Source organism: Pseudophryne corroboree, chromosome 5, assembly GCF_028390025.1.
Source record: "Pseudophryne corroboree isolate aPseCor3 chromosome 5, aPseCor3.hap2, whole genome shotgun sequence".
Classification (NCBI taxonomy): domain Eukaryota; kingdom Metazoa; phylum Chordata; class Amphibia; order Anura; family Myobatrachidae; genus Pseudophryne; species Pseudophryne corroboree.
This window is the reverse complement of record NC_086448.1, coordinates 6,265,488-6,291,205: the sequence shown is the minus strand read 5'-3', so window position 1 is coordinate 6,291,205 and position 25,718 is coordinate 6,265,488. Positions and strand designations below refer to the sequence as shown.

The following is a 25,718-nucleotide window of genomic DNA, read 5'->3' as shown; positions in this document are numbered from 1 at the left end:
TGTAATATGTAGCTGTATAACATCCACATTGGAGTAAGGGTTAGGAGTTACAGACGTGTAATATGTAGCTGTATAACATCCACATTGGCGGAAGGGTTAGGAGTTACAGCCGTGTAATATGTAGCTGTATAACATCCACATTGGAGTAAGGGTTAGGAGTTACAGACGTGTAATATGTAGCTGTATAACATCCACATTGGAGTAAGGGTTAGGAGTTACAGACTTGTAATATGTAGCTGTATAACATCCACATTGGAGTAAGGGTTAGGAGTTACAGACGTGTAATATGTAGCTGTATAACATCCACATTGGAGTAAGGGTTAGGAGTTACAGACGTGTAATATGCAGCTGTATAACATCCACATTGGAGGAAGGTTTAGGAGTTACAGCCGTGTAATATGTAGCTGTATAACATCCACATTGGAGTAAGGGTTAGGAGTTACAGACGTGTAATATGTAGCTGTATAACATCCACATTGGAGTAAGGGTTAGGAGTTACAGACGTGTAATATGTAGCTGTATAACATCCACATTGGAGTAAGGGTTAGGAGTTACAGACGTGTAATATGTAGCTGTATAACACCCACATTGGAGGAAGGGTTAGTAGTTACAGCCGTGTAATATGTAGCTGTATAACATCCACATTGGAGTAAGGGTTAGGAATTACAGCCGTGTAATATGTAGCTGTATAACATCCACATTGGAGTAAGGGTTAGGAGTTACAGACGTGTAATATGTAGCTGTATAACATCCACATTGGAGTAAGGGTTAGGAGTTACAGACGTGTAATATGTAGCTGTATAACATCCACATTGGAGTAAGGGTTAGGAGTTACAGACGTGTAATATGTAGCTGTATAACACCCACATTGGAGTAAGGGTTAGGAGTTATAGACGTGTAATATGTAGCTGTATAACACCCACATTGGAGTAAGGGTTAGGAGTTACAGACGTGTAATATGTAGCTGTATAACATCCACATTGGAGGAAGGGTTAGGAATTACAGCCGTGTAATATGTAGCTGTATAACACCCACATTGGAGTAAGGGTTAGGAGTTACAGCCGTGTAATATGTAGCTGTATAACATCCACATTGGAGGAAGGGTTAGGAATTACAGCCGTGTAATATGTAGCTGTATAACATACACATTGGAGTAAGGGTTAGGAGTTACAGACGTGTAATATGTAGCTGTATAACACCCACATTGGAGTAAGGGTTAGGAGTTACAGACGTGTAATATGTAGCTGTATAACACCCACATTGGAGGAAGGGTTAGGAGTTACAGACGTGTAATATGTAGCTGTATAACACCCACATTGGAGTAAGGGTTAGGAGTTACAGCCGTGTAATATGTAGCTGTATAACACCCACATTGGGGGAAGGGTTAGGAGTTACAGCCGTGTAATATGTAGCTGTATAACACCCACATTGGAGGAAGGGTTAGGAGTTACAGACGTGTAATATGTAGCTGTATAACATCCACATTGGGGGAAGGGTTAGGAGTTACAGCCGTGTATTATGTAGCTGTATAACATCCACATTGGAGGCAGGGTTAGGAGTTACAGCCGTGTAATATGTAGCTGTATAACACCCACATTGGAGGAAGGGTTAGGAGTTACAGACGTGTAATATGTAGCTGTATAACATCCACATTGGAGGAAGGGTTAGGAGTTACAGCCGTGTATTATGTAGCTGTATAACATCCACATTGGAGTAAGGGTTAGGAGTTACAGACGTGTAATATGTAGCTGTATAACATCCACATTGGAGTAAGGGTTAGGAGTTACAAACGTGTAATATGTAGCTGTATAACATCCACATTGGAGTAAGGGTTAGGAGTTACAGACGTGTAATATGTAGCTGTATAACATCCACATTGGAGTAAGGGTTAGGAGTTACAGACGTGTAATATGTAGCTGTATAACATCCACATTGGAGTAAGGGTTAGGAGTTACAGACGTGTAATATGTAGCTGTATAACACCCACATTGGAGTAAGGGTTAGGAGTTATAGACGTGTAATATGTAGCTGTATAACACCCACATTGGAGTAAGGGTTAGGAGTTACAGACGTGTAATATGTAGCTGTATAACATCCACATTGGAGGAAGGGTTAGGAGTTACAGCCGTGTAATATGTAGCTGTATAACATCCACATTGGAGTAAGGGTTAGGAGTTACAGACGTGTAATATGTAGCTGTATAACATCCACATTGGAGTAAGGGTTAGGAGTTACAGACGTGTAATATGTAGCTGTATAACATCCACATTGGAGTAAGGGTTAGGAGTTACAGACGTGTAATATGTAGCTGTATAACATCCACATTGGAGGAAGGGTTAGGAGTTACAGACGTGTAATATGTAGCTGTATAACATCCACATTGGAGTAAGGGTTAGGAGTTACAGACGTGTAATATGTAGCTGTATAACATCCACATTGGAGTAAGGGTTAGGAGTTACAGACGTGTAATATGTAGCTGTATAACACCCACATTGGAGGAAGGGTTAGTAGTTACAGCCGTGTAATATGTAGCTGTATAACATCCACATTGGAGTAAGGGTTAGGAATTTACAGACGTGTAATATGTAGCTGTATAACATCCACATTGGAGTAAGGGTTAGGAGTTACAGACGTGTAATATGTAGCTGTATAACATCCACATTGGAGTAAGGGTTAGTAGTTACAGACGTGTAATATGTAGCTGTATAACATCCACATTGGAGTAAGGGTTAGGAGTTACAGACGTGTAATATGTAGCTGTATAACACCCACATTGGAGTAAGGGTTAGGAGTTATAGACGTGTTATATGTAGCTGTATAACACCCACATTGGAGTAAGGGTTAGGAGTTATAGACGTGTAATATGTAGCTGTATAACACCCACATTGGAGTAAGGGTTAGGAGTTACAGACGTGTAATATGTAGCTGTATAACATCCACATTGGAGGAAGGGTTAGGAGTTACAGCCGTGTAATATGTAGCTGTATAACATCCACATTGGAGTAAGGGTTAGGAGTTACAGACGTGTAATATGTAGCTGTATAACATCCACATTGGAGTAAGGGTTAGGAGTTACAGACGTGTAATATGTAGCTGTATAACATCCACATTGGAGTAAGGGTTAGGAGTTACAGACGTGTAATATGTAGCTGTATAACATCCACATTGGAGGAAGGGTTAGGAGTTACAGACGTGTAATATGTAGCTGTATAACATCCACATTGGAGTAAGGGTTAGGAGTTACAGACGTGTAATATGTAGCTGTATAACATCCACATTGGAGTAAGGGTTAGGAGTTACAGACGTGTAATATGTAGCTGTATAACACCCACATTGGAGGAAGGGTTAGTAGTTACAGCCGTGTAATATGTAGCTGTATAACATCCACATTGGAGTAAGGGTTAGGAATTTACAGACGTGTAATATGTAGCTGTATAACATCCACATTGGAGTAAGGGTTAGGAGTTACAGACGTGTAATATGTAGCTGTATAACATCCACATTGGAGTAAGGGTTAGTAGTTACAGACGTGTAATATGTAGCTGTATAACATCCACATTGGAGTAAGGGTTAGGAGTTACAGACGTGTAATATGTAGCTGTATAACACCCACATTGGAGTAAGGGTTAGGAGTTATAGACGTGTTATATGTAGCTGTATAACACCCACATTGGAGTAAGGGTTAGGAGTTACAGACGTGTAATATGTAGCTGTATAACATCCACATTGGAGGAAGGGTTAGGAGTTACAGCCGTGTAATATGTAGCTGTATAACATCCACATTGGAGTAAGGGTTAGGAGTTACAGACGTGTAATATGTAGCTGTATAACATCCACATTGGAGTAAGGGTTAGGAGTTACAGACGTGTAATATGTAGCTGTATAACATCCACATTGGAGGAAGGGTTAGGAGTTACAGCCGTGTAATATGTAGCTGTATAACATCCACATTGGAGTAAGGGTTAGGAGTTACAGACGTGTAATATGTAGCTGTATAACATCCACATTGGAGTAAGGGTTAGGAGTTACAGACTTGTAATATGTAGCTGTATAACATCCACATTGGAGTAAGGGTTAGGAGTTACAGACGTGTAATATGTAGCTGTATAACATCCACATTGGAGGAAGGGTTAGGAGTTACAGCCGTGTAATATGTAGCTGTATAACATCCACATTGGAGTAAGGGTTAGGAGTTACAGACGTGTAATATGTAGCTGTATAACATCCACATTGGAGGCAGGGTTAGGAGTTACAGCCGTGTAATATGTAGCTGTATAACACCCACATTAGAGGAAGGGTTAGGAGTTACAGACGTGTAATATGTAGCTGTATAACACCCACATTGGAGGAAGGGTTAGGAGTTACAGACGTGTAATATGTAGTTGTATAACACCCACATTGGAGGCAGGGTTAGGAGTTACAGCCGTGTAATATGTAGCTGTATAACACCCACATTAGAGGAAGGGTTAGGAGTTACAGACGTGTAATATGTAGCTGTATAACACCCACATTGGAGGAAGGGTTAGGAGTTACAGACGTGTAATATGTAGTTGTATAACACCCACATTGGAGGAAGGGTTAGGAGTTACAGCCGTGTAATATGTAGTTGTATAACACCCACATTGGAGGAAGGGTTAGGAGTTACAGCCGTGTAATATGTAGTTGTATAACACCCACATTGGAGGAATGGTTAGGAGTTACAGACGTGTAATATGTAGGTGTATAACACCCACATTGGAGGAAGGGTTAGGAGTTACAGACGTGTAATATGTAGGTGTATAACACCCACATTGGAGGAAGGGTTAGGAGTTACAGCCGTGTAATATGTAGTTGTATAACACCCACATTGGAGGAAGGGTTAGGAGTTACAGACGTGTAATATGTAGTTGTATAACACCCACATTGGAGGAAGGGTTAGGAGTTACAGCCGTGTAATATGTAGCTGTATAACATCCACATTGGAGGCAGGGTTAGGAATTACAGACGTGTAATATGTAGGTGTATAACACCCACATTGGAGGAAGGGTTAGGAGTTACAGACGTGTAATATGTAGCTGTATAACACCCACATTGGAGGAAGGGTTAGGAGTTACAGACGTGTAATATGTAGATGTATAACATACACATTGGAGGCAGGGTTAGGAGTTACAGCCGTGTAATATGTAGCTGTATAACATCCACATTGGAGGAAGGGTTAGGAGTTACAGCCGTGTAATATGTAGCTGTATAACACCCACATTGGAGGAAGGGTTAGGAGTTACAGACGTGTAATATGTAGCTGTATAACACCCACATTGGAGTAAGGGTTAGGAGTTACAGCCGTGTAATATGTAGCTGTATAACATCCACATTGGAGGAAGGGTTAGGAATTACAGCCGTGTAATATGTAGCTGTATAACATACACATTGGAGTAAGGGTTAGGAGTTACAGCCGTGTAATATGTAGCTGTATAACACCCACATTGGAGGAAGGGTTAGGAGTTACAGACGTGTAATATGTAGGTGTATAACACCCACATTGGAGGAAGGGTTAGGAGTTACAGACGTGTAATATGTAGCTGTATAACATACACATTGGAGGCAGGGTTAGGAGTTACAGCCGTGTAATATGTAGTTGTATAACACCCACATTGGAGGAAGGGTTAGGAGTTACAGACGTGTAATATGTAGCTGTATAACACCCACATTGGAGGAAGGGTTAGGAGTTACAGACGTGTAATATGTAGCTTTATAACATCCACATTGGAGGAAGGGTTAGGAGTTACAGCCGTGTAATATGTAGCTGTATAACATCCACATTGGAGTAAGGGTTAGGAGTTACAGCCGTGTAATATGTAGCTGTATAACATCCACATTGGAGGAAGGGTTAGGAGTTACAGCCGTGTAATATGTAGCTGTATAACACCCACATTGGAGGAAGGGTTAGGAGTTACAGACGTGTAATATGTAGCTGTATAACACCCACATTGGAGGAAGGGTTAGGAGTTACAGACGTGTAATATGTAGTTGTATAACACCCACATTGGAGGAAGGGTTAGGAGTTACAGACGTGTAATATGTAGCTGTATAACACCCACATTGGAGGAAGGGTTAGGAGTTACAGACGTGTAATATGTAGCTTTATAACATCCACATTGGAGGAAGGGTTAGGAGTTACAGCCGTGTAATATGTAGCTGTATAACATCCACATTGGAGTAAGGGTTAGGAGTTACAGCCGTGTAATATGTAGCTGTATAACATCCACATTGGAGGAAGGGTTAGGAGTTACAGCCGTGTAATATGTAGCTGTATAACACCCACATTGGAGGAAGGGTTAGGAGTTACAGACGTGTAATATGTAGCTGTATAACACCCACATTGGAGGAAGGGTTAGGAGTTACAGACGTGTAATATGTAGCTGTATAACACCCACATTTGGGGATGTTATATAATGGATAATATGTAGCCTCTCTTTTTCGCGGCACCTATGGTAATTGGACATGTAGCGCAGGAGCTGCGTCATAGATGGCGCCGTGCGGTTCTGTAGTTATTCCGTCACCAGTGAAGCAGGCGCCGTGTCTGGAGATGATTCATGGGGCAGCATTTACATTTGGAAGCTGTATGTATATAAAATGTTTCCGTTGCGTTACATGTAATGGGTGATTGGCGCGCTATGGTGATATTGGGGCATATGTGTCATTAATCCCTCCCTCTTCGCAGATCATTGGGAAGCTCCTCCCACCTGAGCAGCTGACCAGCCTCATTTTTGTCACCTTTGAGGGACTTTCTGATCCTGACCCCAATTGCTCCCGAGCTGCTACTGTTATGATCAACTCCCTGCTGAAGGACCGGGGGACTATCCTGTTACTGAAGGTGGGCGTGTGAGGCTGTGCCCGTGCTGTGCCCGTGCTGTACCATGTGCTGTGTCCTGTGCTGTTCCCTGTGCTGTTCCCTGTGCTGTACCCTGTGCTGTGTCCTGTGCTGTTCCCTGTGCTGTTCCCTGTGCTGTACCCTGTGCTGTGTCCTGTGCTGTTCCCTGTGCTGTTCCCTGTGCTGTACCCTGTGCTGTGTCCTGTGCTGTACCATGTGTTGTGCCCGTGCTGTACCATGTGCTGTTCCCTGTGCTGTGTCCTGTGCTGTACCCTGTGCTGTACCATGTGCTGTTCCCTGTGCTGTACATTGTGCTGTGTCCTGTGCTGTACCCTGTGCTGTACCTTCTGCTGTACATTGTGCTGTGCCCTGCCCTGTGCTGTACATTGTGCTGTGCCCTGCCCTGTGCTGTACATTGTGCTGTGCCCTGCCCTGTGCTGTACATTGTGCTGTGCCCTGCCCTGTGCTGTACCATTGTGAGAGGCGTGCATTATAAAGTGAGGCTTGGCTTATTAAGTGAGTTTGAAACAGCAGCAGGTGAGTTAGAATACAGCAACAGGTGAGTTTTATAATACACCAAGTGACACACAAATTTGCAATACCATTAACATCTGATACAATGTTTGGCCTTGTGCAGTGCAATGGATGTAAAGTATTTGTTTAAAAAGAGGCAGCGTGGAGACTCGGCTGCTGTCCAATCTGTGAGCAATTTTCTCTGCTGAAGGAGGAGATAGCAAAACTGCATGCTGAGATTTGTAGGATGTCTCTGTCTTTGAAGCCTCCACTGCCTCAGAGAGCCACCAGAAGACATTCTGCCTGGACTACTGTGGGCTCTCAAGGGCAGAGATTTCCAGAGGGACACAGACACCTCCCGCAAGCGGTGACACTGCAAAACTTGTATGCTACTCTTGCAGGGCTGGAAGATACAACAAATAGAGGCACTACAGAACAGGAGGATATTGGGACTTCTACCAACTATAGGAACAGGAAATGGAACAGGAAAATTGCATCTCCAAAAAGGACTGCACTTCTCTTGGGAGATTCCATTATTAGAGGAATACATCTGGGAAATGCCAATGAAGTAGAGAAACAAGTAAGATGCTTACCTGGAGCCACAGCTCCAATGGATAAAGAGCGCATGCTAAGAATTGTAAAGGCAGCAAGAAAAGATGGGGAGGTGGATGTCATTGTCCACCTAGGGACAAATGACCTGGCAAATGCTGAACTCATGGCTGTAAAAGATGAATTTAGGAAGTTAGGGACTGCTCTGAAGCAGGTGGCAACCACTGTATCTTTTTCAGAAGTATTGCCAGTACACAGAGGGGAAGACAGAACTCATTGCATCAGAAACTTCAATGTTTGGCTAAGGACATGGTGCAATGAGGAGAGATTTGGATTTATAGGCCACAGTCACACCATCTGGCAAGATAGGAGCTTATACAAAAGTGACGGTCTGCACGCATCTTCAAGGGGAACAAGAAAGCTAACTGAACAGTTTGGATGCTTCATCAAGAACTATTTAAACTAACAAAGGAGGGCAGTGAACCAAACAGGAATAAAGAAATCTGCTCCCCCAACACAGAGGTATTGTTTCTGCAGGCAAAGGGAATAGGAAGCATATCCACAGCAACAGAAGATAATTCAGATCAAAACCAAATAAAAATAGGCAGAGAGAAGAACATAGCTAGGAACAGAAAAAGCACAAACAAAACTCTAAAAGCTATGTGTGCAAATGCTAGGAGCTTAGGAAATAAAATCCCAGAACTAACTGCAATAATGACAAGGGATGATCTAGACATTGTGGCAATTACAGAGTCATGGTACAATGAAAATCATGACTTGGACATAGCTATACCGGGATATACTTTATTTAGGAAGGACAGAATTGGAAAAATCGGAGGAGGGGTAGCAATGTATGTAAAAAATGCCATAAATACTACATTAATACAAAGTATTGAAGAAAAAACTGAGGCCCTTTGGGTGACCATAGAAACAGGGGAAAAGTTGATTATTCGTATTGGCGTGATATACAGGCTACCAGGTCAGGAAGAGGAACTTGACAAGAACCTATTGCTGGATATAACTAAAATGGCATTAAAAGGAGAGGTAATAATCATGGGAGACTTTAATCTTCCTGATGTAAACTGGGAGGTGTCTGTTGCTAGTTCCACTAGAAGTAGGAACATTTTAAATTCCCTTCAGGGAGCATCCCTCCACCAATTGGTGAGGGAGCCCACTCGGAAAGACGCAATATTAGACTTAATACTTACAAATGGAGACAGATTATCGGACGTAAAAGTGGGTGAAAACCTGGGATCCAGTGATCATCAAGCAGTATGGTTCAGCATTAAGACAGAGACTGACTTGTCCCATACAAAAACAAAGGTGTTGGATTTTAGGAAGGCTGATTTTGTAGGGATGGGAAAATGTGTAAGCGATTCTTTGGCAGAGTGGAGGAACTTGGAAAGAGTGCAGGAGAGGTGGGAAACATTAAAATGTGCAATATTGAAGGCAACAGACCTTTGTATCAAAAGTGTTAGGAAAAACACAAGGAAAAGGAAGCCAGTGTGGTTTGCAAAAGAAGTAGCAAATATTGTGAGAGCAAAAAAGATGGCTTTTAGGAAATATAAGCAGACACAAAATAATGAAGACAAAAAGATATATCTTGTTAGACAGAAGGAGACAAAGAAGGTAATCAGATGTGCAAAGGCACAAGCTGAGGAGAAAATGGCCCAGTCAGTGGGTAAAGGAGGCAAAACTTTTTTTAGGTATATAAGCGAAAGGAGAAAAACAAAAGGCGGAATTATAAAACTAAAGACGGACACTGGGAGTCTTGTTGAAGGAGACAATTTAATAGCAGATCATCTTAATGATTATTTTTGCTCAGTATTTACTACTGAAAGAGAGGGGAAGGGACCACAGTTAAGTTGCAGGGATATTCAGGAAAATGAAGCAAGTACATTTACAGAGGAGAAGGTCCTAACAGAACTCTCAAAGCTGAAAGTGGACAAATCTATGGGGCCAGATGGGATACATCCAAGGATACTAAAAGAACTTAAAGAGGTGCTGGTAGCACCATTGACAGAATTATTCAACCAGTCATTAGCTACAGGAGTAATTCCAGGGGACTGGAAAAGAGCAAACGTAGTCCCACTGCACAAAAGTGGAAGCAAGGAAGAGGCAAACAACTACAGACCAGTAAGTCTTACATCAGTAGTAGGGAAATTGATGGAAACACTCTTAAAAGAAAGAGTTGTAGATTATCTCAAATCCGGCAATTTACTGGATCCCAAACAGCATGGATTCACTGGGGGGAGATCATGTCAAACAAATCTTATTGACTTTTTTGATTGTGTGACTAAAGTGATGGATAAAGGTGGAGCCATGGACATAGCTTATCTAGACTTTAGTAAGGCTTTTGACACAGTTCCACATCGCAGACTGCTAAATAAACTTGAAAGTTTGGGATTGGATATTAGGATTATTGAATGGATAAGATCTTGGTTGAAGGATAGAAAACAGAGAGTTGTGGTAAATGGAGTGCATTCACAGGAGGGAAATGTTACCAGTGGAGTACCCCAGGGATCTGTACTTGGACCAGTGCTTTTTAATATCTTTATTGGTGACATTGCAAATGGCATTAAAGGGAAAGTATGCCTTTTTGCAGATGACACAAAGGTATGCAACAGGGTAGACACACCAGGTGGGGTAAAACAAATGATTGAGGATCTAGGTAGACTAGAGGAATGGTCAAGAGTCTGGCAATTACAGTTTAATGCCAACAAAATGCAAAATCATGCACTTGGGTCACAAAAATCCTAAAGCTAAATACAGTATTAATGGCACTATACTGGAAACTACTGAGGAGGAAAGGGATCTAGGAGTCACTATTTCAGGTAACATAAAGGATAAATATAGTATTAATGGCAGTATACTGGAAACTACTGAGGAGGAAAGGGATCTAGGAGTCACTATTTCAGGTGACATAAAGGATAAATATAGTATTAATGGCACTATACTGGAAACTACTGAGGAGGAAAGGGATCTAGGAGTCACTATTTCAGGTGACATAAATGATAAATATAGTATTAATGGCACTATACTGGAAACTACTGAGGAGGAAAGGGATCTAGGAGTCACTATTTCAGGTGACATAAAGGATAAATATAGTATTAATGGCACTATACTGGAAACTACTGAGGAGGAAAGGGATCTAGGAGTCACTATCTCAGGTGACATAAAGGATAAATATAGTATTAATGGCACTATACTGGCAACTACTGAGGAGGAAAGGGATCTAGGAGTCACTATTTCAGGTAACATAAAGGATAAATATAGTATTAATGGCACTATAATGGAAACTACTGAGGAGGAAAGGGATCTAGGAGTCACTATTTCAGGTGACATAAAGGATAAATATAGTATTAATGGCACTATACTGGAAACTACTGAGGAGGAAAGGGATCTAGGAGTCACTATCTCAGGTGACATAAAGGATAAATATAGTATTAATGGCACTATACTGGAAACTACTGAGGAGGAAAGGGATCTAGGAGTCACTATTTCAGGTAACATAAAGGATAAATATAGTATTAATGGCACTATAATGGAAACTACTGAGGAGGAAAGGGATCTAGGAGTCACTATCTCAGGTGACATAAAGGATAAATATAGTATTAATGGCACTATACTGGAAACTACTGAGGAGGAAAGGGATCTAGGAGTCACTATCTCAGGTGACATAAAGGATAAATATAATTTCTCTAACGTCCTAGTGGATGCTGGGGACTCCGTCAGGACCATGGGGAATAGCGGCTCCGCAGGAGACAGGGCACAAAAGCAAGCTTTTAGGATCACATGGTGTGTACTGGCTCCTCCCCCTATGACCCTCCTCCAAGCCTCAGTTAGGTTTTTGTGCCCGGCCGAGAAGGGTGCAATCTAGGTGGCTCTCTTAAAGAGTTACTTAGAAAAAGTTTTTAGGTTCTTTATTTTCAGTGAGTCCTGCTGGCAACAGGCTCACTGCATCGAGGGACTTAGGGGAGAGATTTTCAACTCACCTGCGTGCAGGATGGATTGGATTCTTAGGCTACTGGACATAGCTCCAGAGGGAGTCGGAACACAGGGCTCGCCCTGGGGTTCGTCCCGGAGCCGCGCCGCCGACCCCCCTTGCAGACGCTGAAGATGAAGAGGTCCGGAACCAGGCGGCAGAAGACTCTCAGTCTTCATCAGGTAGCGCACAGCACTGCAGCTGTGCGCCATTGTTGTCAGCACACTTCACACAGCGGTCACGGAGGGTGCAGGGCGCTGGAGGGGGGCGCCCTGGGCAGCAATGTATAATACCTGTATGGCGAAAAATACATCACATATAGCCCTTGAGGCTATATGGATGTATTTAACCCCTGCCAGATATCTAAAACTCCGGAGAAGAAGCCCGCCGAAAAGGGGGCGGGGCCTATTCTCCTCAGCACACAGCGCCATTTTCCCTCACAGAAAGGCTGGTGGGAAGGCTCCCATGCTCTCCCCTGCACTGCACTACAGAAACAGGGTTAAAACAGAGAGGGGGGGCACTGATTTGGCGATATGTATATATATTAAAATGCTATAAGGGAGGAACACTTATATAAAGGTTGTCCCTGGATAATTATAGCGTTTTGGTGTGTGCTGGCAAACTCTCCCTCTGTCTCCCCAAAGGGCTAGTGGGTCCTGTCCTCTATCAGAGCATTCCCTATGTGTGTGCTGTATGTCGGTACGTGTGTGTCGACATGTATGAGGAAAATATTGGTGAGGAGGCGGAGCAAATTGCCTGTAATGGTGATGTCACTCTCTAGGGAGTCGACACCGGAATGGATGGCTTATTTATGGAAATTACGTGACAATGTCAACACGCTGCAAGCCGGTTGACGACATGAGAGGGCCGGCGAACAAATTAGTATCTGTCCAGGCGTCTCAAACACCGTCAGGGGCTGTAAAATGCCCATTTACCTCAGTCGGTCGACACAGACCCAGACACGGACACTGATTTCAGTGTCGACGGTGAAGAAACAAACGTATTTTCTTTTAGGGCCACACGTTAAGGGCAATGAAGGAGGTGTTACATATTTCTGATACTCCAAGTACCACAAAAAAGGGTATTATGTGTGAGGTGAAAAAACTACCTGTAGTTTTTCCTGAATCAGATAAATTAAATGAAGTGTGTGATGATGCGTGGGTTTCCCCCGATAGAAAATTATTGGCGGTATACCCTTTCCCGCCAGAAGTTAAGGCGCGGTGGGAAACACCCCTCAGGGTGGATAAGGCGCTCACACGCTTATCAGAACAAGTAGCGGTACCATCTACGGATAGGGCCGTACTTAAGGAGCCAGCTGATAGGAGGCTGAAAAATATCCTAAAAAGTATACACACACATGCTGGTGTTATACTGCGACCAGCGATCGCCTCAGCCTGGATGTGCAGAGCTGAGGTGGCTTGGTCGGATTCCCTGACTAAAAATATTGATACCTTTGACAGGGACAGTATTTTATTGACTATAGAGCATTTAAAGGATGCATTTCTATATATGCGAGATGCGCAGAGGGATATTTGCACTCTGGCATCAAGAGTAAATGCGATGTCCATATCTGCAAGAAGATGTTTATGGACACGACAGTGGTCAGGTGATGCAGATTCCAAACGGCACAAAGATGTATTGCCGTATAAAGGGGAGGAGTTATTTGGGGTCGGTCCATGGGACCTGGTGGCCAGGGCAACTGCTGGAAAATCCACCGTTTTTTACCCTAAGTCACATCTCTGCAGAAAAAGACACCGTCTTTTCAGCCTCAGTCCTTTCGTCCCTATAAGAGTCATATCTGCCCAGGGATAGAGGAAAGGGAAGAAGACTGCAGCAGGCAGCCCATTCCCAGGAACAGAAGCCCTCCACCGCTTCTACCAAGTTCTCAGCATGACGCTGGGACCGTACAGGACCCCTGGATCCTACAAGTAGTATCCAAGGGGTACAGATTGGAATGTCGAGAGGTTTCCCCCCTCGCAGGTTCCTGTAGTCTGCTGTACCAATGTCTCCCTCCGACAGGGAGGCAGTATTGAAAACAATTCACAAGCTGTATTCCCAGCAGGTGATAATAAAATTACCCCTCCGACAACAAGGAAAGGGGTATTACTCCACACTATATGGTGGTACTGAAGGCTAGGTGAGACCTATTCTAAATCTGAAAAATTTGAACACTTACAAGGGTTCGAATCCAGATGGAGTCACTCAGAGCAGTGATAGCAAAGAACAAGGGGACTATATGGTGTCCCGGGACATCAGGGATGCTTACCTCCATGTCCCAAAATTTGCCTTTTCTCACCAAGGGTACCTCAGGTTCGTGGTACAGAACTGTCACTATCAGTTTCAAGACGATGCCGTTGGATTGTCCAAGGCACCCCGGGTCCTTACCAAGGTAATGACCGAAAGGAGGATTCGTCTTCAAAGAAAATGGACGACCTCCTGATAAGAACAAGGTCCAGAGAACAGTTGGAGGTCGGAGTAGCACTATCTCAAGTAGTTCTACGACAGCACGGGTGGATTCTAAATATTCCAAAACCGCAGTTGTTCCGACGACACGTCTGCTGGTCCTAGGGATGATTCTGGACACAGTCCAGGAAAAGGTGTTTCTCCCAGAGGAGAAAGCCAGGGAGTTATCCGAGCTAATCGGGATCCTCCTAAAACCAGGAAAAGTGTCAGTGCATCATTGCACAAGAGTCCTGGTAAAAATGGTGGCTTATTACGAAGCGCTTCCATTCGGCAGATTTCACGCAAGAACTCTTCAGTGGGATCTGCTGGACAAATGGTCCGGATCGCATCTTCAGATGCATCAGCGGATAACCCTATATCCAAGGACAAGGGTGTCTCTCCTGTGGTGATTACAGAGTGCTCATCTTCTAGAGGGCCGCAGATTCGGCATTCAGGATTGGATGCTCGTGACCACGGAGGCCAGCCTGAGAGGCTGGGGAGCAGTCACACAAGGAGTGTGATCAAGTCTGGAGAATTCTCTCCACATAAATATACTGGAGCTAAGAGCAAATTTATAATGCTCTAAGCTTAGCAAGACCTCTGCTTCAAGGTCAGCCGGTATTGATCCAGTGGGATAACATCACGGCAGTCGCCCACGTAAACAGAAAGGGCGGCACAAGAAGCAGGAGGGCAGTGGCAAAACTGCAAGGATTTTTCGCTAGGCGGAAAATCATGTGATAGCACTGTCAGCAGTGTTCATTCCGGGAGTGGACGACTGGGAAGCAGACTTCCTCAGCAGGCACGACCTCCACCCGGGAGAGTGGGAACTTCATCGGGAAGTTTTCCGCATGATTGTGAACCGTTGGGAAAGACCAAAGGTGGACATGATGGCGTCCCGCCCGAACAAAAAATGGGACAGGTATTGCGCCAGGTCACGAGACCTTCAGGCGATAGCTGTGGACGTCCTGGTAACACCGTGGGTGTAACAGTCGGTGTATGTGTTCCCTCCTCTGCTTCTCATAACCAAGCTATTGAGAATTATAAGACATAGAGGAGTAAGAACTATACTCGTGGCTCCGGATTGGCCAAGAGGGACTTGGTAACCGGAACTTCAAGAGATGCTCACAGAGGACTAATGGCCTCGGGAGCTAAGAAGGGATTTGCTTTCAGCAAGTACCATGTCTGTTCCAAGAGGAACCGTGGCATCGGCCTTTAAGAAAGGACCTGCTCCAGCAGGGACCTTGTCTGTTCCAAGACTTACCGCGACTGCGTTTGACGGCATGGCGGTTTGAACGCCGGATCCTAAGGGAAAAGGCATTCCGGAAGAGGTCATACCTACCCTGGTCAAAGCCAGGAAGGAGGTGACCGCACAACGTTATCACCACATGTGGTAAAAATATGTTGCGTGGGTGAGGCCAGGAAGGCCCCACGAAAAAATTTCAACTAGGTCGATTTCTGCACTTCCTGCAAACAGGAGTGTCTATGAGCCTCAAATTGGGGTCCATTAAGGTTCAAGTTTCGGCCCTATAGATTTTCTTCCAGAAAGAATTGGCTTCAGTTCCTGAAGTCCAGACGTTTGTCAAGGGAGTATTGCATATACAGCCCTTGTGTGCCTCCAGTGGCACCGTGGGATCTCAACGTAGTGTTGGGATTCCTCAAATCATATTGGTTTGAACCACTCAAATCTGTGGATTTGAAATATCTCACATGGAAAGTGACCATGCTGTTGGCCCTGGCCTCGGCCAGGCGATTGTCAAAATTGGCGGCTTTGTCTTACAAAAGCCCATATTTGATTTTCCATTCGGACAGGGCAGAACTGCGGACTCGTCCCCAGTTTCTTCCTAAGGTGGTGTCAGCGTTTCACCTGAAACAACCTATTGTGGTGCCTGCGGCTACTAGGGACTTGGAGGACTCCAAGTTGCTGGACGTTGTCAGGGCCCTGAAAATATATATATATATATATATATATATAATTCCAGGACGGCTGGAGTCAGAAAGTCTGACTTGCTGTTTATATTGTAGGCACCCAAAAAGCGTTGGATTTGTAGTACAATTCAGCTTGCACATTCTGTGGCAGGCCTGCCACAGCCAAAATCTGTAAATGCCCATTCCACAAGGAAGGTGGGCTCATCTTGGGCGGCTGCCCGAGGGGTCTCGGCTTTACAACTTTGCCGAGCAGCTACTTGGTCAGGGGCAAACACGTTTGCTAAATTCTACAAATTTGATACCCTGGCTGAGGAGGACCTGGAGTTCTCTCATTCGGTGCTGCAGAGTCATCCGCACTCTCCCGCCCGTTTGGGAGCTTTGGTATAATCCCCATGGTCCTGACGGAGTCCCCAGCATCCACTAGGACGTTAGAGAAAATAAGATTTTACTTACCGATAAATCTATTTCTCATAGTCCGTAGTGGATGCTGGGCGCCCATCCCAAGTGCGGATTGTCTGCATTACTTGTACATAGTTATTGTTACAAAAAAATCGGGTTATTATTGTTGTGAGCCATCTTTTTTAGAGGCTACTTCATTGTTATCATACTGTTAACTGGGTTCAAATCACAAGTTGTACGGTGTGATTGGTGTGGCTGGTATGAGTCTTACCCGGGATTCAAGATCCTTCCTTATTGTGTACGCTCGTCCGGGCACAGTACCTAACTGAGGCTTGGAGGAGGGTCATAGGGGGAGGAGCCAGTACACACCATGTGATCCTAAAAGCTTGCTTTTGTGCCCTGTCTCCTGCGGAGCCGCTATTCCCCATGGTCCTGACGGAGTCCCCAGCATCCACTACGGACTATGAGAAATAGATTTATCGGTAAGTAAAATCTTATTATTAATGGCACTATACTGGAAACTACTGAGGAGGAAAGGGATCTAGGAGTCACTATTTCAGGTGACATAAAGGATAAATATAGTATTAATGGCGCTATACTGGGAGCTACTGAGGAGGAAAGGGATCTAGGAGTCACTATTTCAGGTAACATAAAGGATAAATATAGTATTAATGGCACTATACTGGGAACTACTGAGGAGGAAAGGGATCTAGGAGTCACTAATTCAGGTGACATAAAGGATAAATATAGTATTAATGGCACTATACTGGAAACTACTGAGGAGGAAAGGGATCTAGGAGTCACTATTTCAGGTGACATAAAGGATAAATATAGTATTAATGGCACTATACTGGAAACTACTGAGGAGGAAAGGGATCTAGGAGTCACTATTTCAGGTGACATAAAGGATAAATATAGTATTAATGGCGCTATACTGGGAACTACTGAGGAGGAAAGGGATCTAGGAGTCACTATTTCAGATGACTTAAAGGATAAATATAGTATTACTGGCACTATACTGGAAACTACTGAGGAGGAAAGGGATCTAGGAGTCACTATTTCAGGTGACATAAAGGATAAATATAGTATTAATGGCACTATACTGGAAACTACTGAGGAGGAAAGGGATCTAGGAGTCACTATTTCAGGTGACATAAAGGATAAATATAGTATAATGGCACTATACTGGAAACTACTGAGGAGGAAAGGGATCTAGGAGTCACTATTTCAGGTGACATAAAGGATAAATACAGTATTAATGGCTCTATACTGGGAACTACTGAGGAGGAAAGGGATCTAGGAGTCACTATTTCAGGTGACATAAAGGATAAATATAGTATTAATGGCACTATACTGGAAACTACTGAGGAGGAAAGGGATCTAGGAGTCACTATTTCAGGTGACATAAAGGATATATATAGTATTAATGACACTATACTGGAAACTACTGAGGAGGAAAGGGATCTAGGAGTCACTATCTCAGGTGACATAAAGGATAAATATAGTATTAATGGCACTATACTGGAAACTACTGAGGAGGAAAGGGATCTAGGAGTCACTATTTCAGGTGACATAAAAGATAAATATAGTATTACTGGCACTATACTGGGAACTACTGAGGAGGAAAGGGATCTAGGAGTCACTATTTCAGGTGACATATAGGATACATATATTATTAATGGCACTATACTGGAAACTACTGAGGAGGAAAGGGATCTAGGAGTCACTATTTCAGGTGACATATAGGATACATATATTATTAATGGCGCTATACTGGAGACTACTGAGGAGGAAAGGGATCTAGGAGTCACTATTTCAGGTGACATAAAGGATATATATAGTATTAATGACACTATACTGGAAACTACTGAGGAGGAAAGGGATCTAGGAGTCACTATCTCAGGTGACATAAAGGATAAATATAGTATTAATGGCACTATACTGGAAACTACTGAGGAGGAAAGGGATCTAGGAGTCACTATTTCAGGTGACATAAAAGATAAATATAGTATTACTGGCACTATACTGGGAACTACTGAGGAGGAAAGGGATCTAGGAGTCACTATTTCAGGTGACATATAGGATACATATATTATTAATGGCACTATACTGGAAACTACTGAGGAGGAAAGGGATCTAGGAGTCACTATTTCAGGTGACATATAGGATACATATATTATTAATGGCGCTATACTGGAGACTACTGAGGAGGAAAGGGATCTAGGAGTCACTATTTCAGGTGACATAAAGGATAAATATAGTATTACTGGCACTATACTGGGAACTACTGAGGAGGAAAGGGATCTAGGAGTCACTATTTCAGGTGACATATAGGATACATATATTATTAATGGCACTATACTGGGAACTACTGAGGAGGAAAGGGATCTAGGAGTCACTATCTCAGGTGACATAAAGGATAAATATAGTATTAATGGCACTATACTGGGAACTACTGAGGAGGAAAGGGATCTAGGAGTCACTATCTCAGGTGACATAAAGGATAAATATAGTATAATGGCACTATACTGGGAACTACTGAGGAGGAAAGGGATCTAGGAGTCACTATCTCAGGTGACATAAAGGATAAATATAGTATTAATGGCACTATACTGGAAACTACTGAGGAGGAAAGGGATCTAGGAGTCACTATTTCAGGTGACATAAAGGATAAATATAGTAATAATGGCACTATACTGGAAACTACTGAGGAGGAAAGGGATCTAGGAGTCACTATTTCAGATGACTTAAAAGCAGGTAACCAATGTAACAAGGCAATGAGGAAGGCTAGTCAGATGCTTGGCTGCATTGGGAGAGGAATCAGCAGCAGAAAGAAAGAAGTAATAATGCCACTGTATAGGTCATTGGTACGGCCTCATCTAGAATACTGTATTCAGTTCTGGAGGCCATATCTTCAAAAGGATATTAATACATTAGAAACTGTACAAAGGAGGGCAACTAAAATGGTGCATGGCCGACATCACAAAACATACCCAGAAAGACTAAGAAATCTCAATATGTATAGTTTGGAACAGAGAAGGGAAAGGGGGGACATGATAGAAACGTTCAAATATATCAAGGGTTTTAACAAAGTCCAGGAGGGAAACATTCTCCAAATGAATAGAAGTAATAGGACACGAGACATGCACTGAGACTGGAGGGGGGAGGTTCAGGGGAAATTTGCGGAAAAATTATTTCACAGAAAGGGTAGTGGACAAGTGGAATAGCCTCCCATCAGAGGTGGTAGAGGCTAAGACAGTAGGGCAATGTAAACATGCATGGGATAGACATAAGGATATCCTTACAAAGAAATAAGGATCAAATTAGGTTGGAGATAAAAATAATATAAAAAAAAAAAAGGGGGCAGAGTAGATGGGCCAAGTGGTTCTTATCTGCCGACACATTCTATGTTTCTATGTGCTGCACCTCTGCTGTATCGTGCTGTACATTGTGCTGTGCCCTGCCCTGTGCTGTACATTGTGCTGTGCCCTGCCCTGTGCTGTACATTGTGCTGTGTCCTGTGCTGTACCCTGCGCTGTGCTCTGTGCTGTACCTTATGCTGTACCCTGTGCTGTACCCTGTGCTGTGCCCTGTGCTGTACATTGTGCCCTGTGCTGTACCCTGTGCTGTACATTGTGCCCTGTGCTGTACCCTGTGCTGTACATTGTGTTGTGTCCTGTGCTGTTCCCTGTGCCCTGTGCTGTACATTGTGCCCTGTGCTGTACCCTGTGCTGTACATTGTGTTGTGTCCTGCGCTGTACCCTTTGCTGTGCCTCTGCTGGTGTCTGCTCTGGTCTGATGCCGCTGTCTCTCCCCTCCCAGGTGCCGGAGATCATTGAGCGGGTGCACGAGCAGCTGCAGGAGACCCCGGAGGAGCACATTAAGAAGGCGGCCGTACAGACCATCTATATCCTGGCCACACAGCACATGGCAGCCGTGGTCACCAGCTTACTGTGCAGTCCCGTGCCGTACGATAGGTAATACGTCATTACTCCTCTCACACAGAACGCAATGTATTGGGGGGTCACAGTGAGAGTGGTGTGTGGTTATCCATACTGTACGTGTAAGATTGTCCTGTGTGCGTACCCCAGTACTGTACCCGGGATCTCTATACTCCGATACATGCTCCAATTCCAGCTCTGTGCTTCCCCCTGCTCACCCTCTCCTCCCCCCTCACTGCCTGAGCCCCCCCCCCCCCTCACCCTCTCCTCCCCCCCTCACTGCCTGAGCCCCCCGCTCACCCTCTCCTCCCCCCCTCACTGCCTGAGCCCCCCGCTCACCCTCTCCTCCCCCCCTCACTGCCTGAGCCCCCCGCTCACCCTCTCCCCCCCCCCTCACTGCCTGAGCCCCCCGCTCACCCTCTCCTCCCCCCTCACTGCCTGAGCACCCCACTCACCCTCTCCTCCCCCCCTCACTGCCTGAGCCCCCCACTCACCCTCTCCTCCCCCCCTCACTGCCTGAGCCCCCCGCTCACCCTCTCCTCCCCCCCTCACTGCCTGAGCCCCCCGCTCACCCTCTCCTCCCCCCTCACTGCCTGAGCCCCCCACTCACCCTCTCCTCCCCCCCTCACTGCCTGAGCCCCCCACTCACCCTCTCCTCCCCCCCTCACTGCCTGAGCCCCCTGCTCACCCTCTCCTCCCCCCCTCACTGCCTGAGCCCCCCACTCACCCTCTCCTCCCCCCCCCCTCACTGCCTGAGCCCCCCGCTCACCCTCTCCTCCCCCCCCCCTCACTGCCTGAGCCCCCCGCTCACCCTCTCCTCCTCCCCTCACTGCCTGAGCCCCCCACTCACCCTCTCCTCCTCCCCTCACTGCCTGAGCCCCCCACTCACCCTCTCCTCCCCCCCTCACTGCCTGAGCCCCCCGCTCACCCTCTCCTCCCCCCCCTCACTGCCTGAGCCCCCCGCTCACCCTCTCCTCCCCCCCTCACTGCCTGAGCCCCCCACTCGCCCTCTCCTTCCCATTCACTGCCTGAGCCCCCCGCTCACCCTCTCCTCGCCCCTCACTGCCTGAGCCCCCCGCTCACCCTCTCCTCCCCCCCTCACTGCCTGAGCCCCCGCTCGCCCTCTCCTCCTCCCCTCACTGCCTGAGCCCACCGCTCCCCCTCTCCTCCCCCTCACTGCCTGAGCCCCCCACTCGCCCTCTCCTCCCCCCCTCACTGCCTGAGCCCCCCGCTCGCCCTCTCCTACCCATTCACTGCCTGAGCCCCCCGCTCACCCTCTCCTCCCCCCCTCACTGCCTGAGCCCACCGCTCCCCCTCTCCTCCCCCCCTCACTGCCTGAGCCCCCGCTCACCCTCTCCTCCCCCCCTCACTGCCTGAGCCCCCGCTCACCCTCTCCTCCCCCCCTCACTGCCTGAGCCCCCCGCTCGCCCTCTCCTCCTCCCCTCACTGCCTGAGCCCACCGCTCCCTCTCTCCTCCCCCTCACTGCCTGAGCCCCCTGCTCACCCTCTCCTCCCCCCTCCCCCTCTCCTCCCCCCTCACTGCCCGAGCCCCCCGCTCACCCTCTCCTCCCCCCTCACTGCCTGAGCCCCACGCTCACCCTCTCCTCCCCCCTCACTGCCTGAGCCCCCCGCTCACCCTCTCCTCCCCCCCACTGCCTGAGCCCCCCGCTCACCCTCTCCTCCCCCCCACTGCCTGAGCCCCCCGCTCACCCTCTCCTCCCACCTCACTGCCTGAGCCCCTCCCGCTCACCCTCTCCTCCCCCCCCACTGCCTGAGCCCGCCGCTCACCCTCTCCTCCCCCGCTCACCCTCTCCTCCCCCCTCACTGCCCTCTCCCCCCGCTCCCCCCCTACCCCCCCCCCCCGCTCCCCCCCCCGCTCCCCCTATCCCCCCCCCCGCTCCCCCTCTTCTCCCACCTCTCCTCCCACCTCACTGCCTGAGCCCCCCGCTCACCCTCTCCTCCTCCCCCCCCTCACTGCCTGAGCACCCCGCTCACCCTCTCCTCCCCCCTCACTGCCCGAGTCCCCCAGCTCACCCTCTCCTCCCCACTCACTGCCTGAGCCCCCCCGCTCACCCTCTCCTCCCCATTCACTGCCTGAGCCCCCCCGCTCACCCTCTCCTCCCCATTCACTGCCTGAGCCCCCCCGCTCACCATCTCCTCCCCTCTCACTGCCTGAGCCCCCCAGCTCACCCTCTCCTCCCCCCCTCACTACCTGAGCCCCCCGCTCACCCTCTCCTCCCCCCCTCACTGCCTGAGCCCCCCGCTCACCCTCTCCCCCCCCCCTCACTGCCTGAGCCCCCCGCTCACCCTCTCCTCCCCCCTCACTGCCTGAGCACCCCACTCACCCTCTCCTCCCCCCCTCACTGCCTGAGCCCCCCACTCACCCTCTCCTCCCCCCCTCACTGCCTGAGCCCCCCGCTCACCCTCTCCTCCCCCCCTCACTGCCTGAGCCCCCCGCTCACCCTCTCCTCCCCCCTCACTGCCTGAGCCCCCCACTCACCCTCTCCTCCCCCCCTCACTGCCTGAGCCCCCCACTAACCCTCTCCTCCCCCCCTCACTGCCTGAGCCCCCTGCTCACCCTCTCCTCCCCCCCTCACTGCCTGAGCCCCCCACTCACCCTCTCCTCCCCCCCCCTCACTGCCTGAGCCCCCCGCTCACCCTCTCCTCCTCCCCTCACTGCCTGAGCCCCCCACTCACCCTCTCCTCCTCCCCTCACTGCCTGAGCCCCCCACTCACCCTCTCCTCCCCCCCTCACTGCCTGAGCCCCCCGCTCACCCTCTCCTCCCCCCCTCACTGCCTGAGCCCCCCGCTCACCCTCTCCTCCCCCCCTCACTGCCTGAGCCCCCCACTCGCCCTCTCCTTCCCATTCACTGCCTGAGCCCCCCGCTCACCCTCTCCTCGCCCCTCACTGCCTGAGCCCCCCGCTCACCCTCTCCTCCCCCCCTCACTGCCTGAGCCCCCCGCTCGCCCTCTCCTCCTCCCCTCACTGCCTGAGCCCACCGCTCCCCCTCTCCTCCCCCTCACTGCCTGAGCCCCCCACTCGCCCTCTCCTCCCCCCCTCACTGCCTGAGCCCCCCGCTCGCCCTCTCCTACCCATTCACTGCCTGAGCCCCCCGCTCACCCTCTCCTCCCCCCCTCACTGCCTGAGCCCACCGCTCCCCCTCTCCTCCCCCCCTCACTGCCTGAGCCCCCGCTCACCCTCTCCTCCCCCCCTCACTGCCTGAGCCCCCGCTCACCCTCTCCTCCCCCCCTCACTGCCTGAGCCCCCCGCTCGCCCTCTCCTCCCCCCCTCACTGCCTGAGCCCCCCGCTCACCCTCTCCTCCCCCCCTCACTGCCTGAGCCCCCCGCTCACCCTCTCCTCCCCCCTCACTGCCTGAGCCCCCCACTCACCCTCTCCTCCCCCCCTCACTGCCTGAGCCCCCCGCTCACCCTCTCCTCCCCCCCTCACTGCCTGAGCCCCCTGCTCACCCTCTCCTCCCCCCCTCACTGCCTGAGCCCCCCACTCACCCTCTCCTCCCCCCCCCTCACTGCCTGAGCCCCCCGCTCACCCTCTCCTCCCCCCCCCTCACTGCCTGAGCCCCCCGCTCACCCTCTCCTCCTCCCCTCACTGCCTGAGCCCCCCACTCACCCTCTCCTCCTCCCCTCACTGCCTGAGCCCCCCACTCACCCTCTCCTCCCCCCCTCACTGCCTGAGCCCCCCGCTCACCCTCTCCTCCCCCCCCTCACTGCCTGAGCCCCCCGCTCACCCTCTCCTCCCCCCCTCACTGCCTGAGCCCCCCACTCGCCCTCTCCTTCCCATTCACTGCCTGAGCCCCCCGCTCACCCTCTCCTCGCCCCTCACTGCCTGAGCCCCCCGCTCACCCTCTCCTCCCCCCCCTCACTGCCTGAGCCCCCCGCTCGCCCTCTCCTCCTCCCCTCACTGCCTGAGCCCACCGCTCCCCCTCTCCTCCCCCTCACTGCCTGAGCCCCCCACTCGCCCTCTCCTCCCCCCTCACTGCCTGAGCCCCCCGCTCGCCCTCTCCTACCCATTCACTGCCTGAGCCCCCCGCTCACCCTCTCCTCCCCCCCTCACTGCCTGAGCCCACCGCTCCCCCTCTCCTCCCCCCCTCACTGCCTGAGCCCCCGCTCACCCTCTCCTCCCCCCCTCACTGCCTGAGCCCCCGCTCACCCTCTCCTCCCCCCCTCACTGCCTGAGCCCCCCGCTCGCCCTCTCCTCCTCCCCTCACTGCCTGAGCCCACCGCTCCCTCTCTCCTCCCCCTCACTGCCTGAGCCCCCTGCTCACCCTCTCCTCCCCCCTCCCCCTCTCCTCCCCCCTCACTGCCCGAGCCCCCCGCTCACCCTCTCCTCCCCCCTCACTGCCTGAGCCCCACGCTCACCCTCTCCTCCCCCCTCACTGCCTGAGCCCCCCGCTCACCCTCTCCTCCCCCCCACTGCCTGAGCCCCCCGCTCACCCTCTCCTCCCCCCCACTGCCTGAGCCCCCCGCTCACCCTCTCCTCCCACCTCACTGCCTGAGCCCCTCCCGCTCACCCTCTCCTCCCCCCCCACTGCCTGAGCCCGCCGCTCACCCTCTCCTCCCCCGCTCACCCTCTCCTCCCCCCTCACTGCCCTCTCCCCCCGCTCCCCCCCTACCCCCCCCCCCCGCTCCCCCCCCCCCGCTCCCCCTATCCCCCCCCCCGCTCCCCCTCTTCTCCCACCTCTCCTCCCACCTCACTGCCTGAGCCCCCCGCTCACCCTCTCCTCCTCCCCCCCTCACTGCCTGAGCACCCCGCTCACCCTCTCCTCCCCCCTCACTGCCCGAGTCCCCCAGCTCACCCTCTCCTCCCCACTCACTGCCTGAGCCCCCCCGCTCACCCTCTCCTCCCCATTCACTGCCTGAGCCCCCCCGCTCACCCTCTCCTCCCCATTCACTGCCTGAGCCCCCCCGCTCACCATCTCCTCCCCTCTCACTGCCTGAGCCCCCCAGCTCACCCTCTCCTCCCCCCCTCACTACCTGAGCCCCCCGCTCACCCTCTCCTCCCCCCCTCACTGCCTGAGCCCCCCGCTCACCCTCTCCCCCCCCCCTCACTGCCTGAGCCCCCCGCTCACCCTCTCCTCCCCCCTCACTGCCTGA

The 25,718-nt window shown here is 49.3% G+C and overlaps 1 protein-coding gene across 1 annotated transcript in view; it reads left to right on the top strand.

The window, feature by feature from the left end:
* Positions 1-25,718, top strand: part of MROH1 (maestro heat like repeat family member 1) — a 383,926-nt gene that overhangs the window by 186,028 nt on the left and 172,180 nt on the right. The window contains exons 9-10 of the mRNA XM_063924734.1: positions 6,701-6,853; positions 20,487-20,641. Of these exons, the coding sequence (XP_063780804.1) occupies positions 6,701-6,853; positions 20,487-20,641 (308 nt within the window). The remainder of the gene's footprint in view (positions 1-6,700; positions 6,854-20,486; positions 20,642-25,718) is intronic.